Source organism: Dermacentor albipictus, chromosome 2 (assembly GCF_038994185.2).
Source record: "Dermacentor albipictus isolate Rhodes 1998 colony chromosome 2, USDA_Dalb.pri_finalv2, whole genome shotgun sequence".
NCBI lineage: Eukaryota > Metazoa > Arthropoda > Arachnida > Ixodida > Ixodidae > Dermacentor > Dermacentor albipictus.
The window spans coordinates 47,297,831-47,324,299 of record NC_091822.1 but is presented as its reverse complement, the minus strand read 5'-3'; the positions used below and the strand labels follow the sequence as shown (position 1 = coordinate 47,324,299).

The following is a 26,469-nucleotide window of genomic DNA, read 5'->3' as shown; positions in this document are numbered from 1 at the left end:
TCTTCATCATTCCATCGCCACTGTGTCGGCGTCTACAGTCGTCGTCATGCCTCCATGGTGAGGGGCTACCTTGGCAAGCGAGTGCTATAGCAAAGTGGACGAATATCGGAGTACGTGGCATATAGCAGTTGCAACGGAAGGTTGAGAGTTATCCCATAGGAGGGTTAAATAATATTGACTTCAGGAATATGGTCTGTCACTACATTGTTTGATAGGCTTTCGCATTACCGTCGACAATCATCATAAGGTGAGTCGCACCGCAATACTTTGGCATGGGTTTTCCGAAGTTCAAACTGGTTCCGCGCAAACCAGTACTACAGTCTTCCGGGACCTGTTGAAACTTTTTTTCGTTCAATGTAAAATGGATTGCAACCAGAATTTTACTTTTCCGTAGTGATTTTTCTCTTACTCTTTTGTATCTAATATCTCCTACAGCCACTCCGCATTCTTCGGCAAGGGCCCAATCACGTTGATAGAAGCATCTTTAGGGAGTGCTGTGCAGAATTTATGCTGTGTGGACACCTCAAAGATTGCTATTTATCTTTATTATAGTGCGTACAGAACCAGGGCTGATAATTCTGCGCTAGATTTGCAAATTTCAATTGGCGGTAGGCAGACGTGCACCCTTCTTGGCCGCCAGCGTTGCCACCATTGGCCCGACTAGGAGTCTGCCACCGTCGACCGGCAGTAAGTGACCAGTGATGAATGAGGCGTTGTCCGAGGCAAGAAAAGCGATTGCACGGGCGGCTTCTTCGACGGTTCCAATGCGACCCATGATGTTCGATGTTTCCAGCTGAGATCGGAGCTGGAAGGGAAATATTACAATGAATAACTGTTACACTTTTGTAGACAACGGCGAGAAGATTATTAAAGAGAGTTGGGAGAATGGGCAAAATATATTTCATTTTAGATTGCGACGTCGTTCTTCTGACAATGCAGAACTCCTCTAAAGCCGTGACGTCGTGAATTTGGGCTATGTTGGCTGTATCAGGTAGCCAGGTGCAGTGATGCTAAGGTCTTGCTTCATACGCATGGAGTTTATATATAACCCGTGTTTTGACTGCACACTTGCAGGCACCTTCAAACCCCGTAATAAAAGCACATTGTCACCCCAGATGCAAAACCTGCAGGCACCTTCAAAGTGACATGTCAAAAGCATTGTAAATGTTTATGCACACGAAGTCAAATCTAGCTTCACTTCTACTAGTTCGGATGTCGTTTATATGCTTGAATGCTCCTTTTGTGAGAAACAATATACCGGTGAAACGCGACAACCAATGAAAGTTTGATGAAACGGACATCGCGCGGACACAGCTAAAAAGATTCGCAAGACTGTCGCCGAGCATTTCAATGAATCAGGTCGTAACTTTGATGAACTTAAGATATAGATTTATAGCCAAATTAGCGTGCTAAACGAGAAAGAAAACAGAGAGTCGTACCTTATCGATAAGTTCAAGGCATAAGGCCTAAATGTTTCCAAGGGAGCTTTGCAATCTATTCGCTATGTTAAATTTCAAGCTATAGGCAACAATACATAGTTTTTTTCTGTATCTTCCTTGCGTTGATATATTACATTTCAGTATTTTTTTCCAGGATCACCGGTTTCTGCGGCTTCCTTTGTTATCTGTTTCAGAGATACGATAGGCCACGACCATCAGCGAAATAGGTTATAGAGAGCTGCTGTGCAGGTCGTTGACACGCCGGCTAACACACGGCAGTTCGCACATGATTGACAGACGACCGTGTCACTGGCTTTGTGTACAGCACTCCTTTTATTCTCAATTCTACACCCTGGCCGCTAACACACCTTCGCTCGTTTCCGCCCCCACCCACCCTACGCCTTCTCTCCTTTAGGAAAACCCCACCTGTATATACCGCGACGAGGAAAGCATATGTAGCATTGAAGAAGACAAGTTTGCTTGTCGAAATGTTTGCTCCTGATTTCACCTTGTTCTCGTTTTGGTCACGGTGTTCTCACTATGATATTGTAACTGCTGTTTGGTTTCCCAGTTATTTTCTTAAAGTGAATCATTTAAGGGCAATACGCGTGAAAGCTGTTCAACCTAACGTGCAGATGTTCCCACTTATTTAGACGATTTACTTTCCTAAGGAACACATTATTGTGGTTTTGAGAACCGTATGTGGTTTTGGGAAGGGCACAGAACAAGTGAAACAGCACTGTAATGTAAATTGAGAAGGATTCTCCGGCTTTTAAGCCCATTTCTTTACAACACCGCGTCGTTCTCCATTTGCCTTGATACACGGTTTGTTGGTGGTGTCCTTCAAGCATGCTAAGAGTTCGACGAACAGTGAGGAACTGTCTCGAAAGACACCAGTGAACAGCAGCTCCAGCAGAGAGTGTCGAGCGTTGGCGATGTTGCTGCACAGAGGTACGTCTTCTCCTTAACGATCGTCTACGCAGAAAAGGTTGGTGGCAGAAGGTCATAGTACGGCTTGAGACGCCCCATGTGGAGGAGATTACGTGAACGCCTGGGCATTTCATCACATGAAGAAAGTGTTTCGATTATAAAATTCACCGGGGATGTTGGCTCCTACACCCAGGAAGGCCATTAGTACTTTGGGAGGAGTTTCGAGGAAAGCCCGACAGTTTCAGGAGTTTGCCAACGGACAGGCCGGCCATACAGACACCCCGGGGCAGTCGTGGAATTGGGCAGTGAGTCGGCACAGCCTTCCTTCTGGCGCTGTTGTTTTTGCGATGTAGAGGGCTCGCGCGCGCTGGCGGCACTCTTCGTCTTGTCGGGCAGTTCCGTACACAGTTAGATACTCGGAAACGTCAGGATGGTATGGAAGGATAGCGTCGATGGTATGCGAAGGCTCCCGCCCGTAGGGAGAACGAAAGATGAAAATTCTAGCCTGTCTAGCTTGCATCGCGGCGTTGCATGCAAACGTTGCAAAATGGATTACTCAGTCCAAGTTACCATGATCAGGTGCCACGTACTTCGCGAACGTATCACTGAGAGCGCGGTTGAACCGTTCGGTTAGCCGGTTAGCGTGCGCATGGCGTGCCGTGCTCATTCGATGAATAATGTGGTAATCGGAAACTGAGCTTCGACGATATTAGAGAGGAACACGCGACCTCTATCATAAAGGGGTTCTAAAGGTTCGCCATGTCAAAGGATAAAGTGTCGTAGCTTGAAAGAGCCTACTTTCCGCGCTGTAGCATTTGGTAAAGCAGCAGTTTCAGCGCAGTGTGTCAAATGGTCTACAGCAAATGTGATCCACCGACTGCCAGCTGGTGTTCTTGGAAGCAGGCCGTACAGGTCTATGCGGCCAGATCGAAGGCTTTGACACGAAACGGACGCGGCTGTAAGCGTCACAGTCACGTCAATGCGCTAATTTGTGAAGTTGTCAGTCAGGGCATCACTCAACAGGCTTTCGTACAAGTGTTCAGTCCCCGCCAGTAGTAGCGATAGCAAATGGTATCGCGTGCCTTAAGTACTCCGGCGTGGCCATATTGCGTATTGTCGTGAAAGGAGGAATATATTTATGGCCTTAAGCTGCGGGGAATGACGAGTAGCCATATACTAGCCATCCACGCCGTCCATCTAAGTCCTCTAATAATCATAAACGACTTTGTGTAGGAGAGATTGAGATACATGGATCGTTGATGACCTAGAAAGATAGGTGAAAAGAAGGGCGGTCCAGTGGTCCCGACGTTGTTCTGTGCCAAATTGAGTCAAAGCAATAGATAACGCAGAGTCTGTGCAAGTAGTTCCGCAGGTCGAGTCAAGAAGTGGAGGTGAACGAGACAGGGCGCCTCCGTCAATGCTTTTGCGTCCGCAGCGGTTGACGACGCGAATACTGTGCCGATGGATTTCGAGTGCCCAGCATGATAGACAGCCAGATGGATCTGGCAACATGGCGAGCCAAGAAAGCAGGGGGCGATCTCTTACTAGGTCAGGTGTGTGGCCGTATAAATATGGGCGGAACTTGCCAATCGCCCAAACTAGAGCCAAGCTCTTTTTTTTTCAGGCGCGCTGTAATTGGACTGTGGTACTTTCAGCGTACGAACTGCGTAGGCGACGATGTGTTTTGAGTAGCCAGGGTTTCATTGGTGAGGACGGCGCCAAGAACGACCGCACTGGCATCTGCATGTACTTCAGTTGCAGCTCTCGTGTCACAATGGCGTAGACTAGGTGGAGAGGTAAGAAGACGACTCAGCGTAGCAAATGCGAGGTTCCAAGCAGATGACCAGGCGGAACTGTCCGCGCCACTGCGTGGGAGCTGAGTGAAGAACGACATGATCGATGCCAAATTGCGTACAAAGTGCTGGTTATATGAACATAGGCCCCCAAAATTGCGAAGTTCTTGATGTTAGTATAATTCAGAAACACAACGACTGCACATAGTTGCTTAGGGTTGGTTGGAACACTGCGCTTGGATAGGGTGTGGCCTAAGATGGTCTGCTCCCGCGCGGCGAAGCGGCACTCTTTGTGGCTGAGTTGCAGGCCAGCGCTGGTTAAACGCGTCAAAACATGTCTAAGGCAAATTGGGTGTGCGTGAATATGAGGATAGAAAACGCGAAATCGTTGAGGTAGCGTAGACACATAGACCTCTTGAGGCCAGGCAGCGTATTGTCCGCGAGTCCTTCAAGTGGGGCAGGCGAGTTTCAAAATCCAAAGGGACCACGCTGAATTCATGTAGGCCGTCAGGAGTAATAAATGCAGTTTTCTGGCTATTGGATTCAGCCGTAGGAACCTGCCAGTAGTAAGAACACAAGTCTCGGGACGAAAAGATGCAGCTCCTTGAAGGCTGCCAAGGGCGTCGTCGATGTTCGGCAAGTGATAGACATCTTCCCGCCTTAGGTGATTTAATGTATGGTAGTCAACGCAAAACGCAAACACACCCGTCCTTGTTGCGAATGAGAATGACAGACAGGCCCAGGGGCTGCGGGATGGTTGAATAGCGTCACGGCGTAGCATATCGTCGACTTGCTCGTTAATGACGCGACGTTCTTCTACAGAGACGCGGTATGGTCCTACACGCAACGGCTGGTGTAAACTGGCGTCAGCTTAGGGCCGCACTTTCGACGTTCGGCCCAGTTGCGGCTGAGAAACAACGAAGGAATGCCGAAAGCGGTGTAGAAGATGAAAATCTCAGAGTGTTCGGCTGGGGTTAGTATTTCGACGATGGAACTAGAGAACATGTCACTCGACGACTCTTCAAGCGCTGAAGCGACATGTAGTTCGTTGATGTTAACATGGCAATGTCCGTCTTGCACATTAGCAAAGAACAAAGGGACAAGGTGTTCCACGCGGTCGATACCTTTGCCAGCAAGCAACGTAACAGACACGCGGAAAGGCCATTGCACACAAAACTATTGCTGAGACCGGCGGCGATGTCAAGCATTGAAAAAGGCAGTGGAGCTGCTTTGCGACTGATAAATATGTCAGACGTTGTAAAGAAGACCGTAGCATCGGTGACTGCACCACAGAAGACTGGGAGAAGGGAAAAAGAGTCAGGTGGTATGTCGATGTGCTCGCCCACCTCTAGCTTAGGCGGCTGATGGTGCGTCACATGGCAGTCAAAATTCAACTTTAGCTCGTGCGCAGTCGATGATGGCATTATGACGGCTTAAGAAGTCCCACCCAAGAATAACGTCATATGAGCAGGCAGAAACAGCAATTAACTCGACAATGTACATAACGCTATGTACATTAGACAGCAGAATCTATTCATTAAATGCAGAGACGTCATCCAGCCTGCGACTCCACACAAGGGGAAAGGTAAGAAGAGAAAAATAGTGGACTGGAAGAGTAATAATGAGGACAGGCAGTGGGATTGGTTTAAAGTACACGACCTTGTCCGAAGGACCCGCACACAGCTTTGCATATAGAACTTTTTCAACTAAATATTTTCCGATTAGTGATGGCTCGCCTCATTGATATGTGCTGTCGATGCCCTAGCAACAGTTTTTGACTGAATAGCCTGCTGGTAAAGGGCGCTAAGGAACACCTGCAGTCAGAAGGCATGTTCGGTACAAGCAATAAGTATATGCGCTCCATGTCGCAGGTACTCCACCTGGCAGGTGCTTTGGACGCATTACAGACTGGCGAGTCCGTGCACAGGATGCGGCGCAGAAGATTGTCACGTTAACACTACACCTGCTACTCCCCTTAACACAATATTCTAAAAAGCGTAGCAACTGTGCTACCACTTAAAATCACTGGATAATGGTGTGTATTTATATAAACAGGTAGCATAGTTGAGTCACAAGTGCATGCGATGCATGGATGAAAACAATGCAGAAAAGATAGACAACATGAACCACACACCGATATTTTTTGTTGCGAGTTAACGACAATTGTATTATTTTGATTTAGTTCCGGTGCGAGCAAAAACAATTTTTTCCCAATATTTTTTTTTCAGTTCTAATTCGATGCCCTTCATACAGTCACTCTTTATATGGTGCGCCTCACCACGCCTTACCATTTTCGGTCTCTCGGAGCTCATTTCTTCCTTGAACACCATTTTCGTTTCAATGGGGCCTGGACTGAAGAAAAAATGAAATACAAATTGCACCAGCAGCGCACGTGCTATGTATCAACGCAGCATTTCGAGGCACAGCTAGTCTAGCGCTTGCGTAGCAGTAGATTCCAAGTTCGTACAAAACTTGAAGGTACAGTTCTTTTTTTCCCACATTTTAGCACATGTCTGTCAGTTATAAATGCTAAGATAAAAAATGATAGCAGGGCTATGGCTAAATGTTTGTGGACGCTAACGTCATTAGCATTCAAGCAATGTAGAGAGACACCGTATCTGAGAAATTACTTTTATTTAACATCTGTAGTGGTCATCATGGCTACTTACTTCGGCTACATGCAACATGAACTGTGTGCGTTATTGGCACTTTTTCCTATGCTGCTGACTAACAAAAACGGGCCATCAGCACAATGACATGAGAATGACTAGGGGATGAAGACGGAATGAATATGGTGGGGAGACGACGAAACATTGGTATCAATTTAATGATGAAGGTCCAATGGCGACAGTGAGATGGCAATTCTGAAATGATGACGATGCTATAACGAAGACAGCGTGCAGGACGACGAGGACGACGAGTTCAGGATGACGATGGCATGCCAATGACTGCATCACTAATAGTGCAACAACGTGACAACGAAGGTATGACAACAACCGTATGACGAAACTGCAATGCGCGACGGCATGACGGTGTTAGTACGACAAGTGCATGATATCGAAGGACCGATGAATGTAATTAAGCTTATATCTGACGACGTGGTGGGAGACCCGGAGAAAAAGCTGATCAAACAACTTGACAACTGTGGCCACCCTGCGCACACGTCAAAATAACGATACTTGGAACAAGAAAAAAATACGCATTGTAATGACAACAATGACATAAAAATGGCGTAATTACCATTGAATAACGAAGAGCTTCTGATGCCGATGGAACACCTCCCGTGGTTGCTTAGTGGCTATGGTGTTGGGCTGCTGAGCACGAGGTCGCGGGATTGAATCCCGGCCCCGGCAATCGCATTTCGATGGGGGTGAAATGCGAAAACACCCATGTAATTAGATTTAGGTGCCCGTTAAAGAATCCCAGGTGGTCGTAATTTCCGGAGCCCTCCAATACGGCGTGCCTCATAATAAAAAAGTGCTTTTGGCACGCAAAGCCCCACAATTTATTCTTAAGTAATGTCCGTGGAACGACAAAGGCGGCATGATAGCAATGGCAAGACGGCGGTGGCTTGATGCATGTGAAGGGACGATTTTGGTTATATGAGACAACAGCGAAGGTGGTGTGAAGACGGTGCTTCCACTCTTAGCGACATACACTGGTATCGTCCCACTTTGCTATGCCATTGCTTGCCAAGAAAGCTCACGGGCATGACTTCGTGATTATAATTGTATGACGCAGATGCAGTCGCCACGATAGAATGACGAAGAACGAATGACAATGATCGACAAAGGCGGCTTAATGAGCACAGCGTGAGCACAAGCTGAGGACAATGTGATGACTAGAATTTGACGACGATGGCATGAAAAAAAATAAACTAATCGTTTGAATGATGACTCGCAAAACGACAACAGCATGACGATGATTCCATGACGACGAATACCTGATAGAGACTGTCTTACGAAGATTGACGAATGGTTCATATGGTTTTGATCAAAGAAGGCAATATGACGACGATGGACGACTCTGGCATAACGTACCAAGTGAGAGCAACTGTGAAACATCTTGACGACCACGGCGTCACAAGATCGGTGTGAGGACGACTGTGTCAAACTGAAGGCATGTCTACGACCGCGTGAGGAGGATCGGTTGTCGAAGTTAGAATAATGACCATGAAAGGGCCTCAACAGCATCACGACGATGGTAGGAAAATGATTGCATGATCATGACAGTGTGGCGACAGCGCAGTAGCCACTGTAGTATAAGAACAATATGGTGACGAGTGAATGACGGGAATGGTATGGCAACGACGGGTGACGATGGTTGGATGACGGAAGCTTGAATGAGGACGATGGAGCGCCCGCAATGGAATCACGACGATGCTGTGACATAGAAAATATGACGATTGTATCGAAGCGACAACCGATGCGACGACCGACGACAGAGCGACGACCACGGCATGATGAGAGTGGGCGGATAAATCTGGAATGGTGGCAGTGCAACAACCGCGATGGCATCACGACCACGAGCACGTACACAGCGGTCCAAGCTACCAGACAACTTGGGTCACTGGGTAGGCGTTGAAGGCGTGACGAGGACGGCATGACAAGAGTCAGATAACGAAGATAGGCTGAGGACAATGAAACGACCACAGCGGCATCACGCCCACGAGTGCATACGTAGTGGCTCAGGCTTGTAGACAACTTAGGCCATTTATACATCGTAAGACGCTAGATAGATACGCTTAAGAGTCAGGAACTATGTAAGGTATGCTAACTACAATTGAGCTAGGACAGAAATTATCAAGCGATAACAGTGGATTGTAGCTGCATTAGCAGTCAAACACTGAGGTGACACACAGTATTCCTGAAATCAACTTTGTTCAACTTCTTTTGTTTCTGGTGTATGCGACGAACTCCGATATCGTCCCACTTTGTGATTTAGACTCCCTGGTGAAGCTCGCCCAAAAAAATATTAGCACAGCACAGTGATATGACGCTGATGCAGTGACGGAGATGGAAGGACGAAGAAAGATGGACGTAGATGCAAAGACAAAGGCATCATAACGACGACGACGTGACGTCAACGAGACCTAGATTCTTAAATAATGAGAGTGATAAAACGACGATAGCGTGATCATGACGGCATGAAGACAATGAGATGACAGCCACTGTGTGACGACGATGGCGCGATGATTGTTTCACGACGACAGATGTCGAAGGTTGAATGATGAGCCTGGCGAAACCACGGCGGCAAGATGACGACGGTATGACAACACATACATGATAAATACTGTCTGACGTTCATGCTATGACGACGATGGCGTGGTATCAGTAGCATAAACGTGACACAATGACGACACAGTTGTTAAGATAGAATGAATAACAAGGAACGACGGCAATGGATGGAGATTTGTATTATTTGATGGTCTGATGAGATAGTGGGACGATGACAGTACGATGACAATAGGATGACACTGCTTTAGTGGTGGCCATGGAAAGAGGACCGCTTGACGATGACGTTATATGACAATGGTTTGACGAATATTGTATGACGACCGTAGGATGTTGAAGTCACAATGTCCACAATGGACCATCGAGGGTATGAAAACGTATTAAGGACAACGATGCCATTACAAGTATGGCATGACTATGGTATGAAGACAATAAGGTAACAAGTGTTTCTTGACATTATTATAACGACGACTGTATCATGAAGCCTGTGTGATAACGATCGCATGTAAACGGTTGCTTTATAGCTAGTGTCCGACAAAAATGAATTGAAAATGGCAACAGAATTAGGATTCACTGACGATAGAATTACGAAAAAAATTGAAGGGAATAGATTGACGAAGGTATGGGCATATCAATAACGGCATGCATACAATAGGATGGTGTTTGTCAACTTATGCGGATGGTAGCATGAAATCGTGACGCTGCGGGCATGACAGCAATAATTTGACAGTTGCTAGCGAATGGCGATGGTTTGACGAGGACGGCATGGCGACAGTCGCGCGAGGAATCTAGACTGGCGACAATGAAATAGGCTTGAACGCGTCACCACAGTGGTGTGACAACGAATGTATAAAGACTGTATGATGAGAATGGCGTGACATCGGCGGCATGGAGGAAGTCAGCTGACGAATCTGGAATGGCGACGGCTCAAAGAGCATGATGGCATCACAATCCCGAAGACATGCATCGTGAGCCATGTTATTAGACAACTTGCGCCACTGAGTCGGAATAGCAGGCGTGACGACGACGGCCTTACGAGTCAGATTAGGAGGCTACAATGACGACAACTGAAGGAACATGACGGCGTCACAACGACCGTGTGGGAGCAAAAACATGGCCACTATCGCGACGATGATGTTAGGTCGATGGCATGATGAAAGTCACATGACAACATTTGAAGGGTGGTGAGGCAATGATCAAAAGGGCATCACAACCGCGACCGCATTCGCAGTGGCCAAATTTATTAGAAAACTTGGGTGCCTGGATTGGAGTAGAATGCCTGAATACGACGCATTGACAAGTGAGATCACTAGGATGGAATGGCGATGGTGAACCAACCACGTGATCAATACGACACGTGCCTAGTGGCCCAAGCAGGTAGGCAACTTGGGCTCCGGGGTCGGCCTAAGAGGAAATATGACAGATAGATGGATATATAGATAGTGAGATTGATAGATAGATAGAGCGATAGATAAATGGAACGTTTGACGTAGATATATAGATAAGCTGAAAACGGCTGAAGTAGGATAGGAAGGCTAATCGCATTAAAAATATTACCAAAGTTAGAGTGAAAGAGTGGTGGCCGGCTTAGACGTAAAAAAAATGCTCGTTCAAGAGAGGCACAGCAGGAGTGGCACATCGCGAGTAACGCAAGCTTGTATGAAACGGTTTATTTGGCGTGAAGAAAAAATGCAATATCAGATACCCGCACACCCAGGTGGCCCTATCATTTGCTTCGAACACAGTTCCACCTTCACAACAGCACAACGCTGAATGCATAGACAGTGGACTACCTAATGAGGCATGTTGGTGGGAAAGTTGATACAGACACAGGCAGAGAGGGAAACAGACCGATAGATAGACAGATCCTAGACAATGCGTGAAGTACCCTAACAATCGCGATCGTATTGAAACACTAATGCGATCATTACGGAAATATAGGAAAAACTTTGAGACGACTGCTTCAAGAAAGCACCTTAAAGAGACATTGCCTCAAAAACGGAGGCATTCATAGATATGGCAGGCTTACACAGGCTCAAAATCAGCATATGAGTAGAGTAGATGCTGATGTGGCGGTGATATCCGTAGATGGCTTTCTCATTAATTACCCTTTCCCTTGGTGAGGACCGCTTCATTGCTGATAATGCCGACCGCCACACCTTTTCTATAGCCTGGCATTGCCCCTTTCAGAATAATACCGGGTATATTTTCTATTTAACACTTTGTAGCTGTTTCAATAAATCTTTGAAGTTATGTAGTTGTTTCAAGGAAGCAGGGTTCTGTTACAAAGGCTTTTGAATCAAGCCCACTCCGAGCCCGGGCAGTCAGCCTGCCTTGACGTCGGCGTGTGCGTGGCTTCGTCACACGGGGTAACATGATTTCGTATCTACCTGGTTATGTCGACGTCAGTGCCTTTCTTTATTGTGAAACACAACCCTTGTTAGGAAGGTTCTAAGACTGCGTTTGTAAAAAAAATATTGTAGTTGCAATTTAATAAGTCTACTTTTTGTTAATGTAGTCCTCTTCGCCTTCTATACACAACTGCCCCCTTTTCTGTAAAGAAAGGAAGCAAAGAGATAAAGCTCCTTTCCAGTTGCTCTTCAGCGCATTAGTCACAGCAGTTTGTATTGACACCCTTTCTTCATGTCGCTGCAATTACAGCGGACATTTCACAACGGCTCACAAAAAGTCACACGATGGCAGAACAAGTGAATATGGGAGATGTGGTAGAGTAGAAATATGGCGTTTGGCCACGTATTTCTAGATTAGTGATCAGTGTGAGGCCTTGCGTTTCGTAACTGAAACCAATGTCAAGGCAACGATAAATCAGCATTCCGCCAACAAAGTGCTTGGCGCGAAAGTTAAACAAACCATTGCAGGAACTTTCGTTTATTGGTGGTGCGTAAGGGCACGACATCATTGATGTACTAGTCATCTTGCATAATAAAGGCAATCAACATCATCTCTGACAGCATTCACTTAACTTTTACAGGTGGGAATGAACCATGAGCTGCTCATTCAGCGGTTTCTAGCATCATTCAGTACTCACACTTTCAACATCAAATTTCATCTGCAGCAATCATGGTGAACATAAATCTGGGATAAATTCCAGCCCTTTCATTAGTTCAGCAGCATTACTTATTTTGTTTGCCTACGTCTGTGTGCGAGGGCCGATTCCTGTATTCTGTTTTTGTTTCCCTTAATCGTTGCATAAAGTCTGAAGACACACGTTACGCAGACGTGCGTCAGGTTAACCTTCCTGCCTTTTCTTCCGTTTTAGTTTCTTCATCTCTGCTGGCATACATCCCTGCTCAAGTCCAGATTGCGGTCATATGTGAGTACTATGGCGATTTCCACGTAGGAACTGGCTCAAATCTTCAGCATTCGCAGTTGTGCGTGAATTTGGTGGGCGACCTACTCTGTCGTCACCCTTGTGCCGAATATTTGCTTTACCAAATCTTTTAGTGTGGCTGTCTGCTTGGAATTTCTGTCCGGCACGTCACTTGTCTGTTATTCAACGAAACTTGACAACAAGCGGAACAAGGGGTTATTAAACACAGCTCCGGCACCTTGCGATTTTGCATCAGATTCCTTGCAAGGCTATCTCTACACCGAACACATAAAATCCGACTCCATAATGCCAGTTTCTTCAGTATAATACTACGCACAACGAAATAAAACTTCATACCGGGAACTTCTTTAGAAACGATATATGTGTATATATTTGCTGCAGAGTCGTAGGATATTTCTTTAACGGGACTGTGGACACTAGCAGAGGTCGTAAGTTTCTGTGAAATATGCCATTGTTCCAAACGCACGCATCACTTGGCTTTATTAAAAAGTTGCGGTCCACCTTGTCACCTATGATCACGTGCCCTTCAAATCTGGCAGATTTCGGACGTGTTTTATAGAAATTTCTGTAGAACTGACAACCTGGCTAGTGGGTACTGATTCATAGGGATGGTGGCACCGCGCAAAAAGACCGTTACAGGGGAGGAAACAAGGACCTGGGAATTTTTATACGTGAGCTTACGTGCAAGTATCTGCATGTAATTGGAAATACAGAATGAGTAATCTTTTGTTCCAAATTTATATTCTGAACTGCATGCTAAACTACAGACAGTCTTGAAACAAGACTCCGAACGGCCATAAGATCATGCATTTACGACAGAGTGAGCGAAGCAACGAAAAACGAAATCAGAGAAGAGCGAAACGTCGGGAGAGGCCTTCGAATGAGCATGATAATGTGGCGGCCACATGTCACGCATTTGTAAGATATTCGGGGTAGCGTTTCCGCTTCCATTTAGAGGTTCGATAGTCTTTGTAGAGAAGCCTAAGTGCTCTTTGTGGTCCAACGAAGAGAAAGTGCTCGAAGAAAGAAGAATAAGTCATCAACAGTGGGCGAAGAAAGGAAACTTAAACTTAAGCCCCCAGCTATTCAATCGATTGTTTACACTTACCTTACACAGCCATTACCATAGTATGTCATGCCTACTTAAGCTAATCGCGAGAGGGTGTAGAGTTAGCTAAGAAACCGCTACCGAAGATAGAAGTTATCGCACCCAGCAAAGTCACATTCTTGAAACACTGAACCAGGCGTGATTTTTCTGGCGCCTGTTGTTGATCTCTCCGTTTGGAGTCAATTAGCAGAATGTGATGTAGTTAGCTGAGCGTCTTAGGGGCTGCATTTCCATTTAAATGCCCCCTATGCAAAACAGTCAATTCTATGGCAGATGGACTGTAAGTGCAAGATATGGTGCATATGGTTACGGACAGGACAGGACACCGACCAAATGAAACTGAAAAAAAAAAACACGCAGACGCTTCTGAGCCTTACGGGTTCCCTAGTCCTACTCGATATGGTTGCGGCTTAAGCGGCCCACACGGAGAAGTATCGCGAAATATGTTGCTAGACATAGGCATTAGTGATGGAACTCCAGCATATCATGCGCCACTGTTTTGTTAGGAAAAAAATGGAAAGAAATTCTTGACTAGTACTCACTTGATGGAGTTTACACGAATTCCATACGGGGCATATTCTGGAAGAATAAGAAAAGCATATCTTCCCACAATCTGTTGTGTTTCGAATCAGCTGTGTTAAACGTTTTCATTGTTGCTGGAAAATAACGTGTAGAACGCGAACACACATTGCAGCGAACGAGTCCCTCAAACGACCACAATACAGGATTCGGCATGGAATTCACAATAAAGGATTCGCATCCATATATATCACTCCTCCATAGGCTTACGTTCTATCTAAGCAAAACATCTTGAAGTAATTGTCCAATATGTACGTTGAGTACGTCTGTACAAGGGCCGCATGATTCAAAATGATATAGTACATAAGCTTAAGATCTTTTTGAGGAAAGCAGCGTTCTAGCTCCAGGTGGAAACCGTGTCGCTGTCAGCAATGTAGGTCACACCTATCTTATGCTTCAGAGCAAAGTTTATATACCTTTATGTTGCTAGGGCAAAACACGAGCAAAGCGGGAGATGGAAATTGAAGACGATGCGCAAAACGAGAACAAGGTTGGGAGCACAATACAACGAGAACAATACAACGAGAGCACAACGAGAACAATACTTTGGGAGCAAAATACTACTGGGCCTGCTCCTAATGCTCTCAGGAAGCCTTGTTTATAGCATTTTTGCAAACTGTGTCCATTAATATTTATTTTTAATGCAAACGGACACACACAAAAGATTCTGCTCAGGTGTTTTGGGATAAGTATAATTATGTGTATAAGGCTTGTTATTTTCTTCGCAGCCTGCACTTTGTCCCAGTTAGAAAGTCATGCATCGCTCATTTGTCCGAAAGTACAATAAACTGGAATACTTTGCCGGAATATCTGTTGTATCCTAAAAGCGTTGTCTAAACTTAGCCAGTGCTGCTTGATTATTTGATTTGATTTGAAATTTGATTATTTATTCTATTTTCTCGAAGCATCTGCTGCAGCCTTAAAAATATTACTGTATGAACAGTTTTGCTTCTGGTGAAAAGGCGATTTACTTAAACCTTTATTTCAAAGCTTAATCAAGTGGCAGACTGCAGGCATAATTTTCTTATGGACGTTTTAAAGAATCGGTGGATTTCCATGACATAGTCTTTAAGAAGCGCTCTGTGCCGTTAGAGTATTTCGAATTGTATTTTTTAGATATTGATTACGTATAGTGTTTCATACTGTAATAGCTACGTACCGTAAGAGCTACGAAGAGCGCCACGAACGTTGCGATGACCAATCAATACTTTGCCACTGAGTTGCGAAGGAATGGCCGATGTAACCTGGCTGTTAGTACTTTTAAGATTATTACCGCACCTTGTCCGTTAAATCGTAAACGTTTGGCCCCAGCGTCCGCATAGAAACATTGCTTCTGGAAGCAAAACAGGCTCCCAGCTGACGTCGGAGCAAGACGTTTCTCGACCGATAGAAAGAGAATTTTTACCTTTTACGATATTACGGGGACATTAAGCTCAGCATCTGCGAATTAGGGTCATGCAACAGGTGACTGTAGTGATAACAGAAGCACAAACAAGCAGATACGAGGGACGTAAGCAAAAAGCTATCGCAGACGCCAGGCAGTTCCTTTAATTGAGGAGTTGTCGCTATGTTTCTCAGGGTGCAGTACGCCCAGCAGATGTTTTTCTGAGCTTGTCTTAATTCAGTGTGTTCCTAGTAGTAACGGACCGTAATAGCTAGGCACCAGTTTTCCGAGCAACAGGTAGTTATGAGCTACAGAACACTCATGTCATAATATCTAGCTTAGTATCTTCTCTTGGATCAACTTAGCGGTTGTAGTTGACAGACATGTGTTCACACCATACAGCAAAGTATGGTACAGAAATAAAAAGAAGAATGACACTTACCCACTGCCGAAAGCCGTGTGAGCGCATCAATACCTGCTTTGCTGATGCCGGACAAAGCAACTGTGGGCACCTTGCATGAACACATACACGTATGTATACATCCGTCTACCAGAAATAGTTCAGTGAATCATGTCTATGCTGACGAAAGTCCCCGATTCCTGCTGTCGCTTTAATGCCAGTAAACTTTAGGTTATCAATCTGTAGCTAGCTGGCGAGAAGAACAGGCGAAAATCTCTTACTTCCAGTAGCCATATGAGATCTCTCCTTTTAAAAGTTATTACCGCTTGTACTAGATTACATATTTTTTTCCTCCTTTTGTTTCCATATCACCAACTCGCGTTAAAATTTTCTGCTCTTTCACATTCTTCATATTCGCCCTGGTTAGACTGTAACTATTAATATTTGTTATTGATCTTGGAAACTGGGGTTTAGCAGCAGTGTTACATTTTGTCAAAATATAAACGTATTTTGTCAAATACACATCAGCTCAGACGTCTCAGGCGGAGAAATTAAAAAAAAAGAGACACTTCCTTTGAGCGAAAAGTATCCTTCAAGCATTTCGTTCCGGACACATGAAATGCGCTCCCGCGCTTAAGCTACGAACGCTTACTTATTGTCAATATTCTAAACAGCTTTAACGACAATAAATCAGGTGCGCTGTAACTTAACTAACAACAAAGGAACCTCGACTGGGCAGACGGAAAAGTCAATAAGAAGCAGAGAGACTTCTGATAGTCCGTTTGTGTTGCAGAAACGCAGGCACGCTAAATAACTTTTCCCGTCCAGTAGGAATGCGTGTTTTGGTAATAATAAAGACGAAGGCTTTGGTCTAATAAAAATAGAAGGCAGCCTTGATACTAAATGCGTCGGTGACAGTTTTACATACTCAGGGGATATGTATTTGTCTGATTATTTTAGTGGTGTTTTCTCTGGTCGAAAGGGCATTTGTTGGAGCGGACCGAATGCGCACTATTATTATAGCGCGTTTTCAACGGTCACTAGATGCCTTTATTGCATCCAAAGCTTCGTTTTGCTGTATATTTACACATTATTTTCAGTTCTCTGATAGTGAAAGACGCACCAGCCTTCTCTGTTGTAAAGTTCGCACAGACAGAGTACAAATGCGCAAACACGATTTCACTTACCGGCCTCATTGTTCCAATGCTAGAGACGTTTACTATATTTCCTGCAAATATAAAGAAAATAAAAACAACAAAGCAAGCTATATACATCAATGGAAGGCGAATAATTATTTAGGCCGCTAGAAGCAGCAAACACTCTAATTTTCTATTCCGGCACGAGCACTAGAATTTGTCGCCGCAATCGTTTTTTATATCAGCTGTAACGACTAAGCAAGCTTTTGTCTGTATACCTTTGGGTGTACTCTTCAAAATACTGCCTGAGTACAGGTAACAGGTGATAAATGAGGTTTATTTGCCTAGTTATTTCAGGTAAGGAGTAATATCATTACCTTTACGGCAAGCTGTCGTGCCATTTCACGACAAACAGCGCCACATTTTAATACAGGAGTTCACACTCATGACTCTAATGCGTGCCCTGTAATATGCTTTCTAAGCTTGAGTTCCTGTCATAATTGACGACGGGATTCCCCTGACAAGGTCACCAGTATGCAACCAATCATCCGTAAAAGACATTCGATGCTATACAATCCTTGTCATATGATATCATTAGGTGCATTGTTTCTCAGAAAACTTCGTTAGTCATTGGGGATTGATGACAATGCAAAATAGCTTTTGTTGATTATTAGGCACCCGATGAGTGACGTGAAGCCAAAACGCAGGACCTAAAATTGTTTTCATTATCTATTTACCAGCTCTAAATAATTGGTTCTAGCGAGCAGGTTCAGCATGCCAGTGCAACAAGCTGGCCGAGCTTCCAATTTTTTATCTCCTTCTCTTCAATTCACAGATCAGTTCATTTGAAGACAGCTTGTATTTACCTCAGTTTTAATTCTAAGTCAAATGAAACTTCGAAATATCAAATAAGGTTCTCGAATTGAATTTAGGGAGCTTAAAAAGAGCCCAGTACGAGGATTATACCACACGTACGGGCCACAGCAGCAGGTGAAATTTCGTCCATGGAGACCATTCGGCTACGAAAGAAGCTTGAAGTCTCGCTTCTGTGAAGGCGGGGCCCTCATAGGGCGGCGACCAGTATGTGCGCGCGCACGCTCACACACGCTCGCATACTGCCGCCCTCAAGGGGCAAGTTAAGTTTTCGTTCACTTTCATGTCGCTTTTCTGTATGATCGTCGGCATTTCTGTGTCAGCCATAGCTAATTTCTCTGATATATATATATATATATATATATATATATATATATATTGGTGAAAACCAGGAAGCGGAGCCGAAGTAGCGAACGTCTTCTTTATTTGACACTGGTAAAAACAACTAAAGAAAAAGCAGGCGCACGCTCACCTCCACTCTGGTGTCTAACTTCGGCTTCTGCTAATTTTTTCGGAGCATAATATTTAACAGCTCCCGACCAAACAATTATCGTATGCTTGTTTCTTCTCAAGACGGAGCTTGTCCAGCAGATTCTAGGTGGTACAGCATCCGTACCGGTCTCCACCAGCTGTTGCAACTAGAAGTGCGCACTTTGCATGAGCGAACTTTGCCGTCGCTTCCCTTGAAATAATTCGGTGACTTGTCCCATCTTCCACAATTGTCTTGGCGAGTTTAATTCTTTTATCTGTACTATGTCTCCAAGGTTCACTGATTCTGAGTGCCTAATTTCATTAAAGTGAGCTGAACGAAGTTCTTGGAGGTATTCCCGTCGCCACCGCTTCCAGAGATTAAAACATGTTTTCTGCGTTTCCATCTTCGCTGAATTCGCGTGACAACGGTGTCTTTTTTGTTGCTGTGCTCGACAAGTCTGGAGGAAGCATGGTCAATCTTTGGCTATGAGGAAATCACTTGGGCGTAAGCGGCATTGGTTCAGAGGCTTCTGCATACACAAATATTATCGGTCGTAAATTTATTATCGCTTCAACTTCATAGAGCGTGGTCGAAAGTTCGTCATAGTTGAAAAATTGTTTCCCACTGTTTTCTTCAATGTAGACTTCACAGATCTAATGAGTCGTTCCCAAGCTCCTCCCCACTAGGGAGCTTGTTCGGTGATGAATTTCCAAACAATCCTCTGACTTCCGAAATACGATTATACTTCCTGTTCTTTCAAGAATTCAAAAGGTCACTGGATCTCCCTTGAAGCCTTTCTAAATGTCTTGGCATTGTCGGAATATAGAATCTCACAAATTCCTCGTCGTTCCACAAATCGTTGAAATACTAGCAGGAATTTGTCCTAAGTAACACTGGTGACAAGCTCCAGATGAACCGCTGTGACGACTCCACATATGAAGATGAGTATGTAAAACTTCTTCGTTGGTCCGCCATTATCTTTGTGTAGAAGCAGTCCGGCAAAATCGATACCACTGACTTCGAAAGGAGGAGAATGCTGAACTCATTCAGCTGTCATAGGCGCGAAGGACTCCGAGTATTGCTTGCAGGAATATTGCTGGCAGACTGTGCATTCGTGAATGGCTTTCTTTACAACCTGCCTGGCTCGCAGTATCCAAAAGTTTTCTCTCAGTTCAGTCAAAAGAAAACTGAGTCCAGCGTGTAAAAGTCGTTGGTATTCCTTCTTGACAAACAAGTCTGACGTAGTAAGCAGAAAGGGGTGCTTGGAACTTCCCTGGAGGTTGCTGAACTGAAGACATCCTCCCAAGCGAAGAAGCCCTAATTCGTCGTGATATGGTCTGAATGGCTGGAGTGTGATGTCCATTCTGTGATGTCCATTCTGTTCGGTCCAAATCCTTTATCTTGTGTTCGACATATCCAATCAGCCACTTGTACTTCAGTTGCGTCTAATGGTGCCTTCTTTCTGGTGCCTGTGTACCTGCAATTTCGAGAAAATCATTGTATCCACGCACTTATACGCTTCAGTCGGGTATAAGCGCTGTAGTCATTGGCGTTTACAATTGTAAGCACTGGTCGAGCTGCTGCTTTCAAACACGTAGTTTCTTCTTCTAGGCCTTCTGTATCTTGAATTGCTGCTACTGTACAGGTATCTTCTTCTGGTTAGAATGGATCTTCAGTGTAGGAGGGCTCGTCGATTGTCATCTCAGTGTAGAGAAAGTTTGGTCCCTTCCACGAAATTCAACTTTGCAAGAGTTGCTCCGCTATGAATCCTCTTGACAGTAAATCGGCTGGATTTTGATCACTCGGACAATGTCTCCACATGTTCATATCAGTTAGAGAGAGTATCTCTATAACTCAGTTTGCTACGAACTGTTCCCAGCGTTTCGCGGAACGGCATAGCCAAATAATTACAATCATAGAATCTGTCCACATAAATGTTTCAATGCCCTCTAGATTTAGGGCACGTCTCACTGTTTTAGATAGTGGAGCTGCAACGAGAGCTCCCATCAGTTCTAATCGTGGCACAGTTATTTTTTTTATAGGTGCGACTCCCGACTTGGCTTGTAGTAGCTCTACTGTTGTGGCTCCCATGAAGTGTCGTATCTGAAGGTAAAGCACGGCGCCATACGCAACTGGGCTAGCGTCACTAAAGCGTGCATTGTAACCTGCACTTTCTTGCCCAGGAGGGTTTGACCAAAATTTCTCTTAACTTCTAGCTGATTAACAGTTTTGAGGCCTTTAGTCCACGCTGTCCATTCTATAACAAGAGATTCAGGCAGTGGCGCATTCCAGGTGTATTTCTCTAACCACAGCCTTTGTATAAATAACTTGACTATCAGCACGAATGGCGCTGGGAATCCAGAGGGATCGTATATGAGTGAGGCGAAGCTTAATATCTGTCTCTTCGTAGCCCTTTGTTCGCCCACTGTTTCCAGCATCTTCGTTTGTGATGGCCTTAAGATGTGTTTGTCGGTATCGCAAAAAAGACCAAGAATGTTTTCTTTTACTACATGGAATTGTACCTTTCCGTCTCTACCATTGTAAAACTTCCGTAAGTGTCCATCATTTGTCGTCCACTTTGTTAGATCCATTCCTGCCTCTTTCAAGATACTGAAACAATCGCTAATGACTTGCTGCGCTTCTTCTTTCTTCAGTGCCCCGATAACCAAGTCATCTACGTAGAAATGATCTTTCAACAGTCTGGCAATATAAGGGTATTTGTCTTCTACCAGTTGGAAGTGGTGTCGCAGAGTTGCAGCAAGGAGAAAGGGACTGTTGCAGGCGCCAAAGGAACCCTTGTCAAGCGCAATTCTTCAATATTGGAAGACCCTTCTTCAAACCAGAAATAACGAAACGTGTCTCGGTCTTCTTCAGCCAGCGATATTTGAAGAAACGCTTTTTCAATGTGGGCGGAAATTCCAATCTTGAAGCTGCGAAATTTCGGCAGTAAGTCGAGGATGTTGGGGTTATAATTCGGCCCTGTCCACAAGACGCGTTGAGTGAAGGTGAGTCCGAAGCATGAGAAGATGCGTCGAATACCACCCGTACTTTAGCCCTGGTTTGTCGCGCCGCACTTTTGCTCGCTGCGGCATATAGTACGTGATATGTTCACTCGTACTATCCATTTCGACCTTCTCAGCGAAGATTTTGTTATAGTAGCTCCTAATGGCAGTGTCATATTCCTTCTGAAACTCTGGTTCTCGATACAGAGTTCTCTGCAAGGACTCCAGCCTCTTTAGCGCGACATCCCGGTTATTCTTAAGCTGGGGACAATTGCTGCGCCACCGTAGTTCAACTTGATAGCGACCATTCTTTCTAATAGTTGATTCCACGAAGTTCTTCAGGATATGCTCGTCATCTTTCGAAAGACTCTCTTCGTTAGTCAGTCGCAGATGTTATACTTCCCAGAAAGACCTCACTTTCTGGGAAAAATTGGCTTCCGTTAGGCATATGTTGAAGTTCCTTACGGTTTCCGGCTTGTAGAACTTAGGTCGACTTCTCGTATCTCCATGAAGTGTCCGTCCTATGATAGTTTTGACGGCGGTCAAGGAGTCGTCCAGTCGATGTATTCTTCCGCTGGCGAACTGCCAGTAATAGTCTGCACCTATAAGGACGCTTATTCAAGGCTCAGGCGAGACCTGAACTGCGTTGACGTCACCCAAACGTAATTTCTTGTTTTTCAACTTTGCAAGTACGTTTGTCTCTGTCAATGCTGACAAGTCATTGCATATTTCCGGAACTTCTATCGCCTCCACTTCAAGTGGGTTTGAGTCATACTGGCTATGCCATGTGATTCGTGCTCACCAATCATATTTCCGCGGCGCTGAAACTTTTCCAAATCCCGAGATGGTGAGCTGCACTTCGGCTAACGCAGTGGCTTGCAGCTTCCTAGACAGTTATTCCGTGATGATGCTGCTCTGACTGCCATCATCAATCAATGTTCTCACAAAGCATTAGCTTCCACTGCCCAGAGCCCAAATTTGGGTGGTGTGCAGAAGAACTGTGTACTTCAGCGAGTCTTTTGACGGGCTAGACGTGTGCGTTTCTGTATTATTCTGCTTCCATCTTGGGTCACACATCGTGGTGATATGTCGTCCCTTGCATTTCGCACAGCTTAGTCTCTTCCAGCTTCGGCATTCCTTAGCTTTGTAAAATTGTCTAGCGAAAAGGAAACATTATCCTAATTTGCGTAGTTTCACGTTTTTGCCGTCTAATGTTAGATCCGTTGGGCAGACATCCAGCGAGTGATCTTTGTCACCGCATAATGTACAACTCTCTGAAGTCAGTCTCACGGTTGGCATAGACGCTTAACCTAGGAAATGCTCATTGGATTGTCGTTTTGCAGTTGAGGTTAGTTCTTTCTTGTCAGAATTCATCATTATAGTCTGTTCCCGGCTTCTTACTTCAAGGCTCAAGAAGTCTAGAAGAGCAGACGTTTCATTTAACCTGTCATTAGCAACGGCTGTATTTGTCGAAGATAAGATACGCTGAATATACCGGTGTACCATTTCTTGCGGAAGATTTTGTCTTATAGCACTTTTCAGAAGCACTCCATATTCTTTTACTTCGACGCCAAGGTTGTGAAGGGATCTCACCCGCGTCTGCACTTCTTCGTGCAACCTTTGAAGCCCTTCGAAATCTTCGCAAGAACCGAACTTTACGTAGGTTTAGAAGACGACGCATGTGGTCGTTAACAATCAGCGACTTCTGACCGAATCTTTCTTTGAGAAGTTCTATAGCTGTGCTATAGCTTTCGTTAATTGTCGACAGGCCGCTGATTACACCTTCCGCTTTACCCATCAAGTAGCTCCGAAGATATTTCAATTTGTCAACGTATGTCGTATATCGGTTCTGGTGAACAGCAGACTCAAATTGATTCCAAAATTCTGGCCATTTAATGGGGTCACCATGAAACTTCGTCACATCGAGCTTAGGTAGCTTAACGTTTCCGCGTGCTTGATGAAAGTCATCGTGAGATGCTTGCGAAGTTGTTGTTTCCAGAGCGGATAAAATGCGCTCAGCGCGGGATTTCGCAAGGATGATAGATCCTTGATACTGTCCGACGCTTTGAAGCTCATCCTCAATGTTATCACCGGTAACATGTTCTTCTACTCGGTTGCCAAGGTCCGTAAGCATAGTTTCCTTTATTTTCAGTAGGTTAAGAAGGTCGGTCAGCTCCCAAGAAGGTGTTGGTTCCGTGTGCGTAAGAGTTGTGATGTCGTCGATGGTCCTGGTGACCGCTGCTCGAACGGTAGCCCGCTTCCGTTGTTGTCTTTCCATGTCGTCACGTCGGGAATCGGAGGCCTCGTGATGACGTGGATCGTTCTTCAATTCTGCCGCAGCGTCGTCGCGTTGATCGCGTCGGTCGGTGGTCCTCATGTCGTATTTTTTATACTCCGCGGGCTTTTGTTTTTCCCGGTAAAAAACGGCCACGCTAAGCCCACCTCATTGGAAGTACTTGGGTTGGGCAATATTTGTGAAGCTCCTCAACTTTCCTATTGACGCCTGAACGTTTCAAGCTATATTTAAGAAGTTCATTTATCTCGGCTAATAACAAAAAAGGCGAGCAAGAAAATGGTACTGTAAGTTTAGTTAACCAATAACATCATTCACACGATTTATGTTCTGAAGAACACCTAGAGTTTTTCAACATCTTGGTCCAAGTTAGTTGGGGCACCCTGCATATATATATGCTGGTGCTGCCGTTATCAGAGCAATTACTCTGATCAAGACAGGACCACATGCCGAAACGATAATGAGGAGTTAATATAGATATATATATATATATATATAATATATAATATATATATATATATATATATATATATATATATATATAATATATATATATATATATATATATATGCAAGAAGAAGGGAAACCGAAGGGCTCGAATCTTGTTAATCATGACCGTAAACATGCAGCAGACAATGAATTCGGGAAAAGCATGGATGCAATCAGCAGCTTGTTGTTGAACTTACAATCTATAAATGAATAAATGAAGAAAAAGCAATGATAACATGCCGCCGGTGGGATTCGAACCTAAACCTCCCAATTACGCGAGCGTTCCACCACCAGCTGTGCGATGGGAAGGCCTATCAAGATATGTATGTTATGTTAAGCACAGGATAAATGGACTGTGGCAGTAGAAGAAGCAAATAAAAGTGAAAGCACGTAGAGAAAAAGAACAACGCACTTTTGACTGAAATGCGAAGAATTATTTGCGACAATTTGTAAGCAGCTATAGGAAGTAAGGTTAGCAGCTTTATTGGCCATGTAAATGGTCTCATAAAGCCGTCGGACTTCGCTTCCGTCCCTTTGTTTGCTGCGGACAATGACCTGTCGTTTGGATGCCGCGCGCTTTCTCTGACTCGGATGTGCTTCCAGCACGACTCTGAGGACTGAATCGACCACCGGTATTCATCGTTAAGGTCGGTAACAAAGTGGCGTCGTCATTACATGTAACGGGATCTTTCCGGAAAGAAACTGCCGACAAATGGCAATTCTTCAGACCCTGACGAAGACTAAGCTTTTCGTCGAAAGCAATAGTGTTATTGCACAGAAAGAAAATTATGAAAGGACGGTGCGCATACGCAATACGAAGACTGCGCAATGACCTTCCATGTTATAGTAGGTCTGATGTGTGCCGAAGCAGGGCTTTACCTCATTAATAAATGTGATACTAGTTAACAGACAGTTTCGTTACGACTCCCACAAGCCACAGAAATTGTGCTTTGGACGTTAAGATATTGGTGACTACACTGGCGCTAAACAAAGCCAACTTCAAGCTTTGTAGTGGAGCCAACTTTCTCTAGAAAATAATTTTTAGTGGTGTTCTGCAGTGAATATCTTATTCTGAGTGTACTTCAGGCATTTAGTAAATGTGCCAATTGAAGCAAGCACATAGAATATATTGAAATTTCAGTAATCTTTCTTTCTTTTGAAAATAACTTGGGAGGTAGCGGATTAAAGATAAGTGTTCAATGAAATAAATCTATCTGCAACATGAGGCATTGGTTACCTTGTTTCACTTAGAACTTCAGGCGCTCGAACACTACGTTTTATGATTTCAAACTTATTTACCCACAATAGTGGAAAAAATACATGCGTCTTTGTTCTAACAAGTCACTCAATACAGAAGTGAACGAATGATAATTAACTGGTGACCTAAAGAAACAAAGGTCAACCTTCACTAATTTCCGAGCAGGTACCAGGTGGCTCATGAAGCACTATGCTGTGCCAAGAATCTTACTCGAACGAGGGTTGTAACAGTCATGAGCTGTGCCTCTGGGAAATGCATGCAGCAGTACAACAGTACCTGCTTGCCTGTTTTTTCTCATATCACATAAACAGATTATTCGTGATTATATCATTATTCGAAAAACTGAAAAACTGGAGAGTAAGAATTGCCTCGCACAAGACAATGCTGTTCGTGAAACCACCACCAGCGCTTATCGATTGGGTGCCGCAGTACTACAATGAACCTGCGGCGAGGGCGGCCGAACCCCTCTTTAAAAAATGGAGGGCAGGAATTCAGGCCTCGTCTACTAACAAATCTTTTTCATTATGAAACACGTATACTCAGGAGACGACAGTTCAGTCAACTTCACACATGAGGTCGCAGGAAAACTTGTTTGAATAAGTGAACGTGCCCAGTGTGCACACTGGGCGGCATTTGTTTTCAGGGCAAAATACATATAGGAACACGATAAGCACACACAGCGAGCGCTCAGGCGGACAGCAGATGACACGTCTTGTATAGTGTCTTA

General features: G+C 44.6%; 1 protein-coding gene across 1 annotated transcript in view; it reads right to left on the bottom strand.

Annotated features, from left to right (window-relative positions):
- Nucleotides 1-532: 532 nt before the first annotated feature.
- Nucleotides 533-26,469, bottom strand: part of LOC139055402 (3-oxoacyl-[acyl-carrier-protein] reductase FabG-like) — a 52,021-nt gene continuing 26,084 nt past the window's right edge. The window contains exons 5-9 of the mRNA XM_070532858.1: nt 17,407-17,447; nt 16,262-16,331; nt 14,399-14,435; nt 6,451-6,514; nt 533-805 (exon numbers count right to left, since the gene is read on the bottom strand). Of these exons, the coding sequence (XP_070388959.1) occupies nt 599-805; nt 6,451-6,514; nt 14,399-14,435; nt 16,262-16,331; nt 17,407-17,447 (419 nt within the window). The 3' untranslated portion in view covers nt 533-598. The remainder of the gene's footprint in view (nt 806-6,450; nt 6,515-14,398; nt 14,436-16,261; nt 16,332-17,406; nt 17,448-26,469) is intronic.